General features: G+C 30.1%; 2 protein-coding genes across 2 annotated transcripts; one reads left to right on the forward strand and one right to left on the reverse strand.

Moving 5' to 3' along the window:
- Positions 1-1,436: 1,436 nt before the first annotated feature.
- HELRODRAFT_177759 (hypothetical protein) lies at positions 1,437-10,119 on the reverse strand (the record flags this gene model as incomplete). The annotated part of the gene is made up of 21 exons (XM_009025912.1): positions 1,437-1,552; positions 1,800-1,934; positions 2,122-2,250; positions 2,661-2,798; positions 2,982-3,078; positions 3,224-3,357; positions 3,710-3,830; positions 4,244-4,371; positions 4,539-4,715; positions 5,094-5,205; positions 5,496-5,566; positions 5,720-5,956; positions 6,343-6,504; positions 6,794-6,922; positions 7,487-7,600; positions 7,758-7,866; positions 7,929-8,071; positions 8,498-8,618; positions 8,804-8,908; positions 9,019-9,149; positions 10,032-10,119. The coding sequence occupies 21 exons, from the start codon at positions 10,117-10,119 to the stop codon at positions 1,437-1,439; spliced, it is 2,697 nt and encodes an 898-aa protein (XP_009024160.1).
- A 1,398-nt stretch (positions 10,120-11,517) lies between these two features.
- Positions 11,518-12,938, forward strand: HELRODRAFT_177760 (hypothetical protein; the record flags this gene model as incomplete). Its single annotated transcript, XM_009025913.1, has 5 exons — positions 11,518-11,640; positions 11,752-11,872; positions 12,264-12,431; positions 12,528-12,655; positions 12,762-12,938. The coding sequence occupies 5 exons, from the start codon at positions 11,518-11,520 to the stop codon at positions 12,936-12,938; spliced, it is 717 nt and encodes a 238-aa protein (XP_009024161.1).
- Positions 12,939-13,335: the final 397 nt, after the last annotated feature.

A 13,335-nucleotide genomic window follows, 5' to 3' on the forward strand; every position in this document is an offset into this window, starting at 1 on the left:
ACAGACAGCAACTCAACGCTTAGCACAAGGGAAACAATGTAAGACCACAAGTCCGGTTTTGCAGTGCCCAGGTTCAATTACAAGCCGTTCAATAACTCTCATGGCGTCTTCATTAGAAAGATTGAAATTTAAATATTTCCTAGATTTTTTTTAAATTTAAAGCAGCTAGATTTTTATAAAAAAATTATTTGTCAATAATAAATAGATTTAGATAAAAATGAAACGTTTCAATAAAATTATTGACAAATTTGTTTTTATTAAATTAAACGTGAAGATTTATTTCAGCCATAAAATATTCTTTTGTGTCGATTTCTTGCTCTCAAATTTCAAAAAACTTTGTCAATTTATACATTGAATACGTAATTTATATGAAGATTAAATTGATTAAATCCAACTTATTCAAATACTGACAGATGCGCAAAATTTATGAACACTTACTATTCAACTTCACAATTTCAATATATGTCGACCATACTTTTTACACATCAACTGAAGAAATATTTTCGTCCAACTTTTCATAATTTAGTGAAAAATGTTTTCAAAAAAGCCTCATAAAAATCTATTCCTATCGTCACATAGATAGTCAGATCTTTAAAAATACAGTATGTCAGAATTCTTAACTGCCATAACCACCATCCCACCATCATCAATTATACGATTTTGGTAACATGCCTTTTAGTTTGAATTGAAATTTTTCGTTTCAAACAAACAGTCCAAGGCTAACATTGTTCAAACCTCCAAATTGCTATCACTTACTGGAAATTAAAATTTAAAAAAAATTTTGTTAAAATTAAAAAAAAATTGTATTTAATGTTGAATGAAATAAGTTGTGAAAATATTGAAACAAAGAGTTTTATAATTAAAAAAGTAGATCAAACAGCTATCTTTGCTTGCAAAAATAACTGAACTATTGCGTTAGAATAGAAAAATTTAACACTCGAATCCTAAAAAATCTTCAGAATTACAAATAACACTCATACGCGTGCCATTCTACATGTTACATCATCAAACGCCTTCATAATTGCATCATTAAATAAAAAGAATATGAAGAAAATTTATAAAAAAAAACAATTTTATTAAAATGAATTGTTTACCGAGATCGCTCTGTCGATCTGTTGAAATGTTAAAAAAGCCATTTAAAGCTTATGATTTACGTCTTATTGTTAATATAAATTAATTAGCATTTCAATATAAAAAAAATCATATTTATTGTTAAATTCGCTAAGATGAGTTGAATGTTCAACTTTTGAGTAAACTTAAAACCAAATTAACTCATCGGTTTTTTTACGTGCTTTTCAATGGAAGAGAAACAAGATATGATTCACTTAAATAACCAGTTTTAACAACTCAGTTTTTATTAATGGTTTAAGTGGCTAATAAATTTTTTTAAATGTATTTGACTTTAACAGGTAAGAACATTTTCTATGAAATCAGTTTTATTCGTTGACAAACATGTTTTTTTCGCAAGTTTGGCTAAAAATTGCACTAAATTTTATAGAAATAATTTTGATTTCAATAATTGTTAAAAAAACTTTAACCCAAATATACTTACCTGTTTCGTTTTGTTGATTTGCTTTATAAAAAATTTGTTTTAGGTATAGTAATACATGATTCACTCCACTAACCAGTTGATAATATTTTAACAATTAACATTACAGTATTGCTCAAAATCATTGAATGCCCTTTTTAAGCTGAATATACGATTTTCAAAATAAAAATCCAGAATTTCATGACGAAATAACCTATAAAAACTCAAAAACTGAAAAAAAAACATTGAAGTTTATTAGACAGAAACCAACCTATATTCCCTTTGGCAACTTGCCTTACAGCCTGAACCATTGCTATAAAAATCGGTACGGCTACAATGAACGAAAGAGAACATACAGCGATGAGATTGTAAAAAATTTCTGGCGTCTTGTCTGCGCTGATGGTTTCTATCAAGTGAGATTTTTTTTTAAATAAACATTTAAAAAAAAGTTAATAAATTAGATCATTATCCTCATTCATTCCGCATTGGTAGAGATTGATCTTTAAAAAATATGGTTTAGATATATATTAATATATGCCGTAGAAGAAATTGTGAAGTAAGTCTTAGAAGAGAGAAAGCATGCGAATATTGACCTACGCATACGTATTGATCGGTTTTTGAGAAGCCCTGCTCGCATAGGCACTTGGCAAATACTTTGTAGTTAACATTTTCCAGCTGACATATCATAGTGTGGTTACAGCTTCCGTTGTTCGAGTCACAATCTGCAGGGCGACAAACGTTACGAAACAGAGAATATATACCCATTCGCGTTTGGTTACCTTTTTTTTAATTTCATATTTTCTGAAACAATTTTTCAGCAGCTAAACAACCAATTCAAATTTGATACATTCTCTGACAAAATTACAAAATCACAATCTGATGTGGTTTTATAATTCTGTCAGAGATTGTAATTTTGTAATTGTAATGTTTTTAATTGTATATGATATATGAAATCTATCAAGTACAGACCACAAACACACACACACACACGCACGCACACACACACACACGCACGCACACACACACACACACACACACACACATATATATATATATATATATATATATATATATATATACATATACAAATACTACAAATACATTAACATGACCACACAAACTTCTAAACAACCTCTATTGTTGCAGAGAACCCCCTTCCAACCAGGCACACAGACACCAGATTTGCAATATTTTTTACTCATCTCTGTCCTGTCATTTAGGCAGAAATGATATTTTATCGTCTTTTCATATACGTCAATTTCAGGTGAGACTGTCAAAAAATTTGTTTTTCTATTTCACACAAATATTCAGAATCTGAAATATGGTTAAATTATGGTTGAAATGATATAAATGCAAATTAAAGGAGAAATAATTGAACAAAAATAACGAAGATATATAGAAAATTAACTAAAAATAGTTTTCATTTGAGTGATTGTTTCAAAATTTTAAAAACCATCAGCCAGCAAAGTAAGATCAGTTGACTCGTCACACTGTTCCATGTTGACCTGATCTTTGAATTTTATTTTTTCACCACAAAAACATGTCTCACCCTAAATTGGATTATATTTTTAAAAAAAAACTGACTACTAAATCTTTATAAAAAAATTAAATATTTAAAATAATTTGATTAAAATGGCATGTTCATCATTGAACAAATATCAAAACGTAAAAATGAAACTCGTTCAAAAAATTTACATTTAAACCGCCGTACGGATACTCAAGTTCTTTACATTTCTTCCAGCAAGAAAACTTACCCAAGGGTTGATTTAGCTGATGCTCAAAGACGACAAGCTTGAAACATCCAATGTCTACCGTTGTATCAGCGCTTCCTTCACGGTTGAGACATTTTAAAATTTATGAAAAAGTTAATGCTAGCTGAATTAAACATTTTTTTTTCTTTAAATAACATAAAAATGGTTTACAAATTTCAAAGACAATCACATGCAAGACTCTCTATCGTTAGGAACATTCATGGATTCAATAAGTAGTAATTTTTCAGTCTTCATTCGAGTTGAAAAAAGGTGTAAATGTTAAGTGCTATTAAAGTGACAGAGTTTCAACTCACGGTAGATGTTATAAGTAGATGGATCAGCGCCTAATTTTTCAAGCCAACAAATAATGCTAACAAATTTTTTGAAAAATAGTTTCCGAAGAAAAAAAGGTTGAAATAATTTTCTATACTGGCATAAACCGAGTAGGAATAATTTCCACCACATGAAAATCCATTGGAACATTTTCTGACACACACGTCGGCGCTAACTTCATTCTGCACTATGTTTCCACATGCACATAACTCGCCCCGCTAGAATCAACACATAGTAATTATGTATTATTATATTATATATTATGTTATATAATATTATAATTAAGAGAATATATAAATCACTAAATCTATCTAAATCACGGATTGAGTAAAAAACTGTTTAAAAAACCACAATGCGTTGGTTAAACTCGCATAAGTGAAATAACTCAATTTCATAGTTGATGTGAGAGAAACAAAAGCTGACTGCTGAACGACACTTATAGAAATACATAATAATATAGAAATAGAAATACATACTATTTTAATAATAGATTCTTCATTCCTAATTTCTAGATTAATAGATTAGGACATATTGCTTCGTAACAAAAATATAATTTCTATAATAGAAATACTTATAGAAATACCCTACATATAAAAATTGCATTCAATGTGTATGTATATAAACCACAAACTATCACTCCGAAGACTAATGTGTAGAGGCAGAAATCTCTACAGGTTTCAAACGAAGTTGTTTGGAGTTCCTTGGTTCTGTGCATTGAGAGAAAACATCCCTTGAAATCTATTTTATTTTTAGGTTTACCTGAATGAATAATAATAATATTAAAATAATATTACTAATAAAAATAATAATCATATTAAACAATTATATAATTTCCATATACAGTAAAATTAAAAAAATGAACGAGCCATAAATTTGAAAAAAAAAATTTCACAATCATTAATCGCATATACTGAAATATTTGCAACCTTCTGTCACTACGGATAGTTTAGAATCAGGAGGAACACATTTTATAGTTACATTCCATCCCTGATTTTCCTCCCGAAACTCGATGCAAGTCAACTTTAAACATCCACCATTCCTATTCCTACATGAGACACTTTCTGTCACATTTGCAGCCACTGGAAATTCCTCATTATTCCAATCTGTTGAATCTTATACAAGTAATCACACTCAACGGACATATTATTTTTGTTTCATAACTAAAAAAATATCATAAACACTCGTATCTCAAGCAAAATACGGGCTAGTAGTTATACCTAAAGACCCGGGGAAACAAAGTAGCAGAATGGCGTTTTTTGTCAAATATTCATCTTTAGCCGAATTTTTAAGTTTAACGACTTTTTATTGAAGTTGTCAGTAAAATTTTGATTAATTTTTTTAATAAAATATTTTTTTTACTTTATTGTGGTGACCGTAGATTTCTATTAACCTCGCTTATTACAAATCAAGCTCTGTTGCTATTTAATTTTAAACTCAAACAAGTGGGCACGTGTAGAGATGGAGAATAAAGCACTACAAACCTAAACACAAAAGATACGGCGGGTGGCCAGCGGCGGTAACTTCCAAGCACTCAGGATAGCCACAATCAACATCCATCCAACTGCAATCTACCAAAAAAAATTGCAATAAAATCTAAAGTAAATTTGAAAAAACATCGGAAAACGTTAATTGTAATTAAAACAAATTTATAATTAAATTCTTCATCTTAAAAAGATTAGTGCTGTCGGTTTTCATTATACTTTTTCAAAACCGGCCCAATGGAAGAAATGTTTAAAAATTACCCAAACGAATCAGACAATAATTATATATATATATATATATATATATATATATATATACATATACATATACATATATATATATATATATATATATATATATATATATATATATATATATATACTACCCATGCAAGAAATGACCGGTGGCTCGCTGTTAAGAACCGACTCCATGCATTTAAAGTGGCCACAATTTCCATTGTTCCAGCTGCAATCTGCACACAGGAAAAATTTTAAAAATTAGGATCTGTTGTTTTTTTTTTTAAACTGCAAATGCATTTTTAATTGTGGTAAATTAGTTTGCTTTTAAAATTGTCAAAACATTAATATTAGATCGTCTTTCACTTCAACCTAAAAATACAACCAACCCCGTGGATAAGCTTCTATCTCCACAAAGTGCATTTTAAGCAGTTGCAATGTTGAAACTGTTATAAATCGTGTTTCTAGTTTCGGGTCTTGACAGTTAACTCTAATAGGAAGGAGGTATTCAGAAATCGAAGCAATAAAACTTCCGCACATTTGGGGACTATTTATCATCGAAGGTCTATTCCTCCCAGGGTATGATGCATGCAACTCAATGGAGTGTGTGTTGGATGTACTGTTCCCTATCCGAAAAAATTATTTCTGATTTATTTTTCTGAGGGTTAAACTTCAAACCATCGAAGAAGTTAACAATTCATCTGTTTTGAACAGTTGCTAAATATTGATGCTGAAAAGCTTTCTAAATTTAGAAAATAAAAATGCTAAACATATACCATTTTATTTAATAATTTCATATGCAGTATTTTTAGCTATATAATTTGAAGAAACAGTTTTTAAAAAAACTTTTTCAACTGCGTATTTAATTTTCAACTGCATTTTTCTGAAGACATAACGTTAAATTTGGTTCAAAGTCAATGAAATCATATCTCTTGCATGTTGTGAAAGATTCTTCCGATACTTTTTTAACTTTATACTTTTTTAAAGAATAATAAAAAAAAGTTCATCAAACCTTCTGCCATGAAGACTACCACATAGGCAATGAAATACTTGTACAACAAATCGAGGGATACAAACATCGACTTGAGGGGCTCTTCCAAATACACACCATTAGTTATTGAATTATTCATACATGACACGCAAGGTTTTGTGTATGCCACGTTAAACCGAAATTCTTCAAAAATTTTGTAATAAAAAGTTTTTTTTCTTATTAAAATTTTTCATTTCGTCATTTTTATATTTTAAATAATCATAAAATTCCTAATGTGAAAAACCTCATTTTATTTAAATTTTGGAAAACAATATCAATATAACTAACTAAATCATATTAAATTTATTTTTAATTAAGAGTATTTATTAATCGATCTACTGAAAAATTAATTAAAATCTCGAATAATCAAAATGAAAAATATAGAAGACCAGTTATCAGGAGCACCATAATGAGAAATTCGGATTCAACTTACTTTCACATTTATCTAAGAAATCTTTGACATAACCATCCTGACACAGGCACTCAGAGATTTCAGCACCATTGACTTTACTGCTAACGCATATATCAGTCGTACCACAGCCACCATTGTTCAGACTGCAATCTTGATAGTGAAAGTAAGATAATACTATTACATTTATGTCAATACTGTTACTACTATGTAACGGTAATAAATTTGCTTCTGATTATAATACAAATATATACAACATTCCAAAAAGTGTATTTCAAAACTCAGATTAGATTAAAATTTGAAAACACATATTAAGACGAAAACAATACTCTAATTTGGAACATTCCATTTGTCAGTTTTTATAGTTTTTGAATAATTTTGATTATTTGATTTTTTTTACAAAGTTTAGTAAGATTTAAATTCTGTGTTGTGATTGGAATATAATTCGTGTCACTAATTTTGAAAATGATTCAATTGAAAACAACAACTGCATAGATGTCATATTAAATTAGGTTTTAGCTCAAACGTGTCGCATTTCGTTCTCTTTTTTACCATACCTGGTTCATCTATCTAAAACTAAATTACTATGATGTGTGCCGGGGTGGAATTAAATAATTTGTGCTTCATCTAAGTAAGGTGAGTTATCACCTATAACTAGATCCGAGTAACTAACAAAATTGTTCAACTTGCAAAGGAAGTTTTTAAAATGTCTACAACCTCTTTTATCGCAGAGATCACCTTTCCATCCTGGCTGGCATGTGTGCGCTCTTTCAAAGTCAATCGTCTCATCGGGGAAATGATTCTTAAAGTTTCGTTTCAGTACATGGATAGCTGTGTTGACAATTGATGATAGAAACGTTTAAAATTCTTAAATTTTTATATTAATGTAAAATAGAAGCTTAGTGTTGGGATCATAAAAAATAATAAGATTTATTCACAAAAATCATGAATTCTGTGAAAAAGTCAATAAAATAAATTATTTTTTTACTTGTATGAAGAGTAAGGAGACCGTTATACAGACTGCAGTACTTTGAAGTTCTGACAATATTTTCAGACCGAATTGTGTTCGTTGGTACGAAACACGAGCAGTTAGTTCCCTAATTCGATTATTAGATAAAGTACAGTGTAAAAAAGGTAGAGAGAAATGAAATATATTTACTGTCATAATGAAAAATGGAGAAGTATTTCTGCACATAGCAGCACAATTTTCAACAATGGTGGCCAAAGTGAAGTACAAAGTTGATGTTATCCATCCTTCCATTGTCACGCCGGCTATCGTGCCTTCACATTTCAACTCATTACCTTGAAAAAAAAATTTAAATTTTGACGGAAACCATGAAGAAATAAAGCTTAACTTTGTTTCTATTTAGATTTCAACTTGCAACAGAGCAGAAAATGAAAGCCAACATTATTTTAGGCCTTTAGAATTCAGCTTGATGAGTGTGTTTATTAATTGAAAAAAAACATTTATAGTGTATTTTGCATTTGAAAAATTATTATTATTCTGATAAAATAAAAAAATAAGAAATGAAATTTTTATTTTTGATCACACAACTCTTTGGAGTGAGAAATTACATAATTGTTACAGCGATGTCCCATAACAACGAGCGTGGTTTTTAAACGGTTTTTCACCGAACTAGTTTTTGCCTATGATGAAACCTTTGCAAAGTTTCAAACAAAATAAACACAAATCATGAGCAGTAAGAGACATGTATCCACGTGCCTAACCTGTATAAACAGAGTAAGCAAGGCGTCCACCACAAGACAGCCCATCGGGACAAAGGATGTTACATTTACGAGATGGCAATCTTCCAAGTGTTTTTATGACGCAAAGGCATGATACCACTTTCTAATTCAGGTTTTATTTTTCATGTGTAAGGTTTAAAATAACAAATCTTAATGAATCCGTGGGCTAAATTAATTGGAGGGTATTATTATTATTATCCAATGTTCCTCCTACTAATAAATATTCTTAATTAATTCTCAGAGATAGGAACGCACACACACACACACACACAACACACACACACACACTTGAACATAACACATGTGATCACGTATGAATCCAAGCGTTAAACATTTCATATAATAGGCGGATATCTCTAAGCATTCGAATCCAGGCTCTGCAACATCATAACACTATTTGGCCGCATAAAATATTCATTATAATTATAGAAAGAAAACTGGAAAATAGAAACAGTTTTAAAAGTTACACACGATATTTTGAACTAACTAATTTATGAACCAACATTTTTGTAGAGCAGAGCAGTTTGTACAGGAGAACTCATGGTCATACATTCTGATATGCACTCAGTTACAGATTGCACGGTAGTTGTTTTCCATACAAAATTAACGTGTCTGTAACAGCCAACGTATTCATCTGGCCAGTTTATCAAATTTTTGCAGATATACAAAATATCTTCAACTTTTTAACTGAGAAAAAACTGTTTTCAAATAGGTATATCATGTCTCTAATGATGATATAATAGAGAATACAAATTTATAACTTTATGTTTTCAGCAGTTGAGCGCGCTTCCTTAATAGTACATAGTGAAATATGTTTGTAGGTTGAAGGAATTCTTTATGAATGTTGAACTATCGAACACGCGAGCAAGTTTATAGTTTGAAAACAGCAGCACACAAATAAGCACGAATCAATGCAATTAAAGGTGACTCATTTGATTTTAAATTTAAATAATTTAGATTGTAATATATGATTTTTGAAATTGAGAAAAAATTAATCACTTTTTATTTAAAAAATTAATCAGAATGATATTTTTATTAAATTTCATGAATTTAAACGAAAAAATTTCACACACTTACTTGATGAACATCGCGAAGATAAAACCACGCAAAAAAATATGTAGGTCAAACAATTTGGCATAACTCATAATTTTCACAAAAATCCAAAAAAGGCATCATTGAACTCCTAAAAAATTGAGCAGCTCAATAAATCAACATTAAAAACTAATGAATTTCTTATGTGAAATTTGTTTATGTTTGTGTTTACATTGACGTGGATAAATGATAAAGTGTTTCTATAGAAAATATTCAAACTTATTTTTGGGTTATAAAGTAAATGACCCAAATCTCTTTCTCTCTCTCATTTTTTCTGTCTGTCTCTCTCTCTCTTTCTCTTTCTTCTTGTTTCTTTCTCTCTCTATGTGCACAAATGTTTGATTTAATTGCTTTGAGAATGTCCAAAAGAAATTCCACGTTTATTTTGCGTTTTATGGACTTCCCCTAACTCCCAGCCACAAACTGTCACACAATTTTATACCCATCGTGTCACTAATTTTTATATTTCCAAATTTTTTGAGAGCCCCCACTAACAACTTATAATGTTTCATGCTACCCCTACTCAAAGCTGGACATCCCTGATGGACTGCCTTTTAGTGCCCTAGGTTGGTACCATGTTGGTCTCTGCTTCAAATCCGTCACTGTTACAGTTTGCTTATTGAGACACATCTCTAAATATAAATGAATTTCACAAGATTTTTGTCATCTACTTGTTACTCTGATTTCAGTTGGTCCAAAAAGAAATGGTTAAAATTTTGTCTAGGCGTTCTGTTATATTTATATTCTATTAGGTTTAATTTAACATAATAATAATGCTGTTCTTTTTTGAATGGTTAGTTTTTTTAACTCACGTTCTCAATTTTTTCATGGATATTTAATTTTTTTTTATTTTAAAAAATTAACTTTTTTAATCCGTCACTTTTGAAAAAAGTAAATAAACAACGCTTCGGTTAAAGTTTTGATCGAAATATTCGTTGAAACATCGAAAATTATCTACATCTTTGAAAGTTATTCTTAAACAAACAACTTTTAAGGCGTTTACATCGTATAAAATGATTTTGAACACTTGAAAAAAGCATTTTCCATGTTAACATTGTTATGTAACCTGACTTCGAGAAAATTATTCCAGATTGTTTTTAATGTTGGACTGCTGCTGCTATATTCAACTGTGGCCGAAACGAGTTTGTTTAGAATTTTTGCTTTTATTTGAAGATAATAACAATGGATTATTGGATAAAACATTTATCTTAGCTTATGGGCGCCACTAGTATATTTTGGTGAGTGCAAAATATATTTGGTGACCGACTGTGGTGTCAATCTCCTATTGAACGTTGAAAACCAAAATAACTCCCCTTGCACAATTCTGTCTGTTTCAGTTCCACTTACCTCAGTAAGCTAGAGTAAAATAAACGTTATCCTAAATACACTGGTTCTATAAAAGTAATTTGAAAAACTATACAAAATTGTCTGGTGAGCAAAAGAAAAAACAGTTTGAACCAGTTTTTATAATAATATTTGTTCTCCTAATTTAAATTAGAAGCAATTGCTCTTCTCTGCAGTAGAAACCCTGGTTGGTGACATCTATACACTTATTTAAGTGTATTTAATTGCAAAAATGCCTCAAAACAACCTCTTATTTTTTAATACAACTGATCTGTGTACTTTTTTTTAATTGCGAAATGCACATTTTAATCGTTTAGGTAATTGTATTTTTTAATTGCGTTGAATTTGCGTTGAAACGTAGTCTGCAGGATGCAAACATTAACTTCAACTATTAATTTATTCAACAATGATTCTTCTTTTTTTTCATTAACTCCCCATAAAAATGTAAGACCTACACCAAAAAAAGTTAAATAAATTCATTCTCCATGCACTCATGGACTTTGACATCAGAGAGCAAATTAAAAACCAACGTTACAAATTACATTTCATTAGAAAAGAATGAAACCATGGTTACCCTGGCAAACTACATAGGATGCTATGCTGGTACGCGTCTTATTGAGAGTCAGACCACTGAATCATTTCTCGCGTGCTCGATACATTGTTTACACAAACCTTTTTTCGGATTTCAAGTTGGATATTTATTTGAATAAAAAAATAAATTCCAGCAGATGAAAACTTTTCAAAAGTTGCAGTTTCTCTACTGTATTTTTATTTCGTTTAACAAATCTTGAACAAACCAGGGCAAACAATCGTGTGTTTGTGTACATGTTCTTGGGACCAAGGTAAGCCCAAGTAAATGTAACGTAACTTGTTTTGATGGCAAGGCATGTGGCGGAAAAAGTCATATCTCAGTATACGGAAGTAAGTTGGAATGGATGGAGAATTTTCATTTCATACATACATACATGTATATGTCATACATACATACATGCATATGTATACATACATACAGACATACATACATACATACATACATGCATACATACATACATACATACGTACATACATACATACAAACAAACATACATACATACTTACTTACGTACATACATACATTCCCCCCTACTGTAATACATACATACAAACGTACATACATACGTACATAAACACATACATAAATATCTGGTGAATTATAAGATAAAATATATATATACACACTCACGCACACACACGCATACACATCACACATACACAAACATACGATTATACATACACACATACATAAATACACACTAAAAAACAAACAAACAAGATGAAAAATGTCCAGCAAGCATTATTTTAAAAATAGAAGTAAGAGGTTGCAGGGAGAACAATGGCGGATGTGGTGAGCAAATCTGTTTTGAGGCGGGGCCTGACAATGGGGAAGGGGCTGAAATCAGATGCTACCCGCCTGATGAGAACTTTTTTATGTCGTCAGAAGGTTACAAAAGATTTCACGAAATTTCACTCGCTTGAATGTTATCGACATAAAATTGATTGAAAGAATTATTTCTAGTTAAATGTTCATTTACATTAGTTGTCGTTGAAAGAAACATGAATTACAAAGGTTGTTTTGCTAAAATGCATTCGAGCAAAGAGTTGAAAATTGAATCGGTAAATTCATGCTTAGAATATTGTAAAGAAACATTCTTCTACGGCATGAAGGTGACTTGTTTTCAATTTATATTTATCCAATTTCAAATTTTAACTTTTTTTTAACAAACCGCAAACATTTTTGGTCTTGATTGACTTAGAAACTCATTTAAATCAGAATAGTGACACCTGCTCTTGTGCAAAGACCGTGGAACACGAGGTTAGTGCTGAAAGATGCAATAAACTTTGCTCGGATGGATTTTCGTGCGGAGGCAGTTCTTTCTACTCTGTTTATGCCAGTAAAACCTCCATTATTATAACTATTTTTCAAAATCTGAAGGATCATATTATTTAAAATTTAATTAAATTTTAGTTGGTCTATTGTTTCATGTAAAATTTACATGTTCTGAATCGATATATATTATCACACATAAATAGCTAGATAGATAGTTATATAAATAAATAGATGGTTAAGCAGATATAGATATAGACAGACGGATAAATAGGTAGACAAATAGATAAGCTATACAAATCAACAGAAAACTCAACAAATGCTTCTATTGAAATTGGCTGTTTCAAATACTTGGATTTGGAACATAAACATCAACATTCACTGGACAACACCCTCTGTTTGAACAAGTGCCGAGAACTTGGCTTTCAATACAGTGGAACGAATGTTTGTTAAAAAACATATTTTTCATAGTCATATTAATATAAAAGAAACTGACTTGAATGTATTTTACTCAAGCAAT

The sequence above is a fragment of the Helobdella robusta genome, assembly GCF_000326865.2.
Source record: "Helobdella robusta unplaced genomic scaffold HELROscaffold_44, whole genome shotgun sequence".
Classification (NCBI taxonomy): domain Eukaryota; kingdom Metazoa; phylum Annelida; class Clitellata; order Rhynchobdellida; family Glossiphoniidae; genus Helobdella; species Helobdella robusta.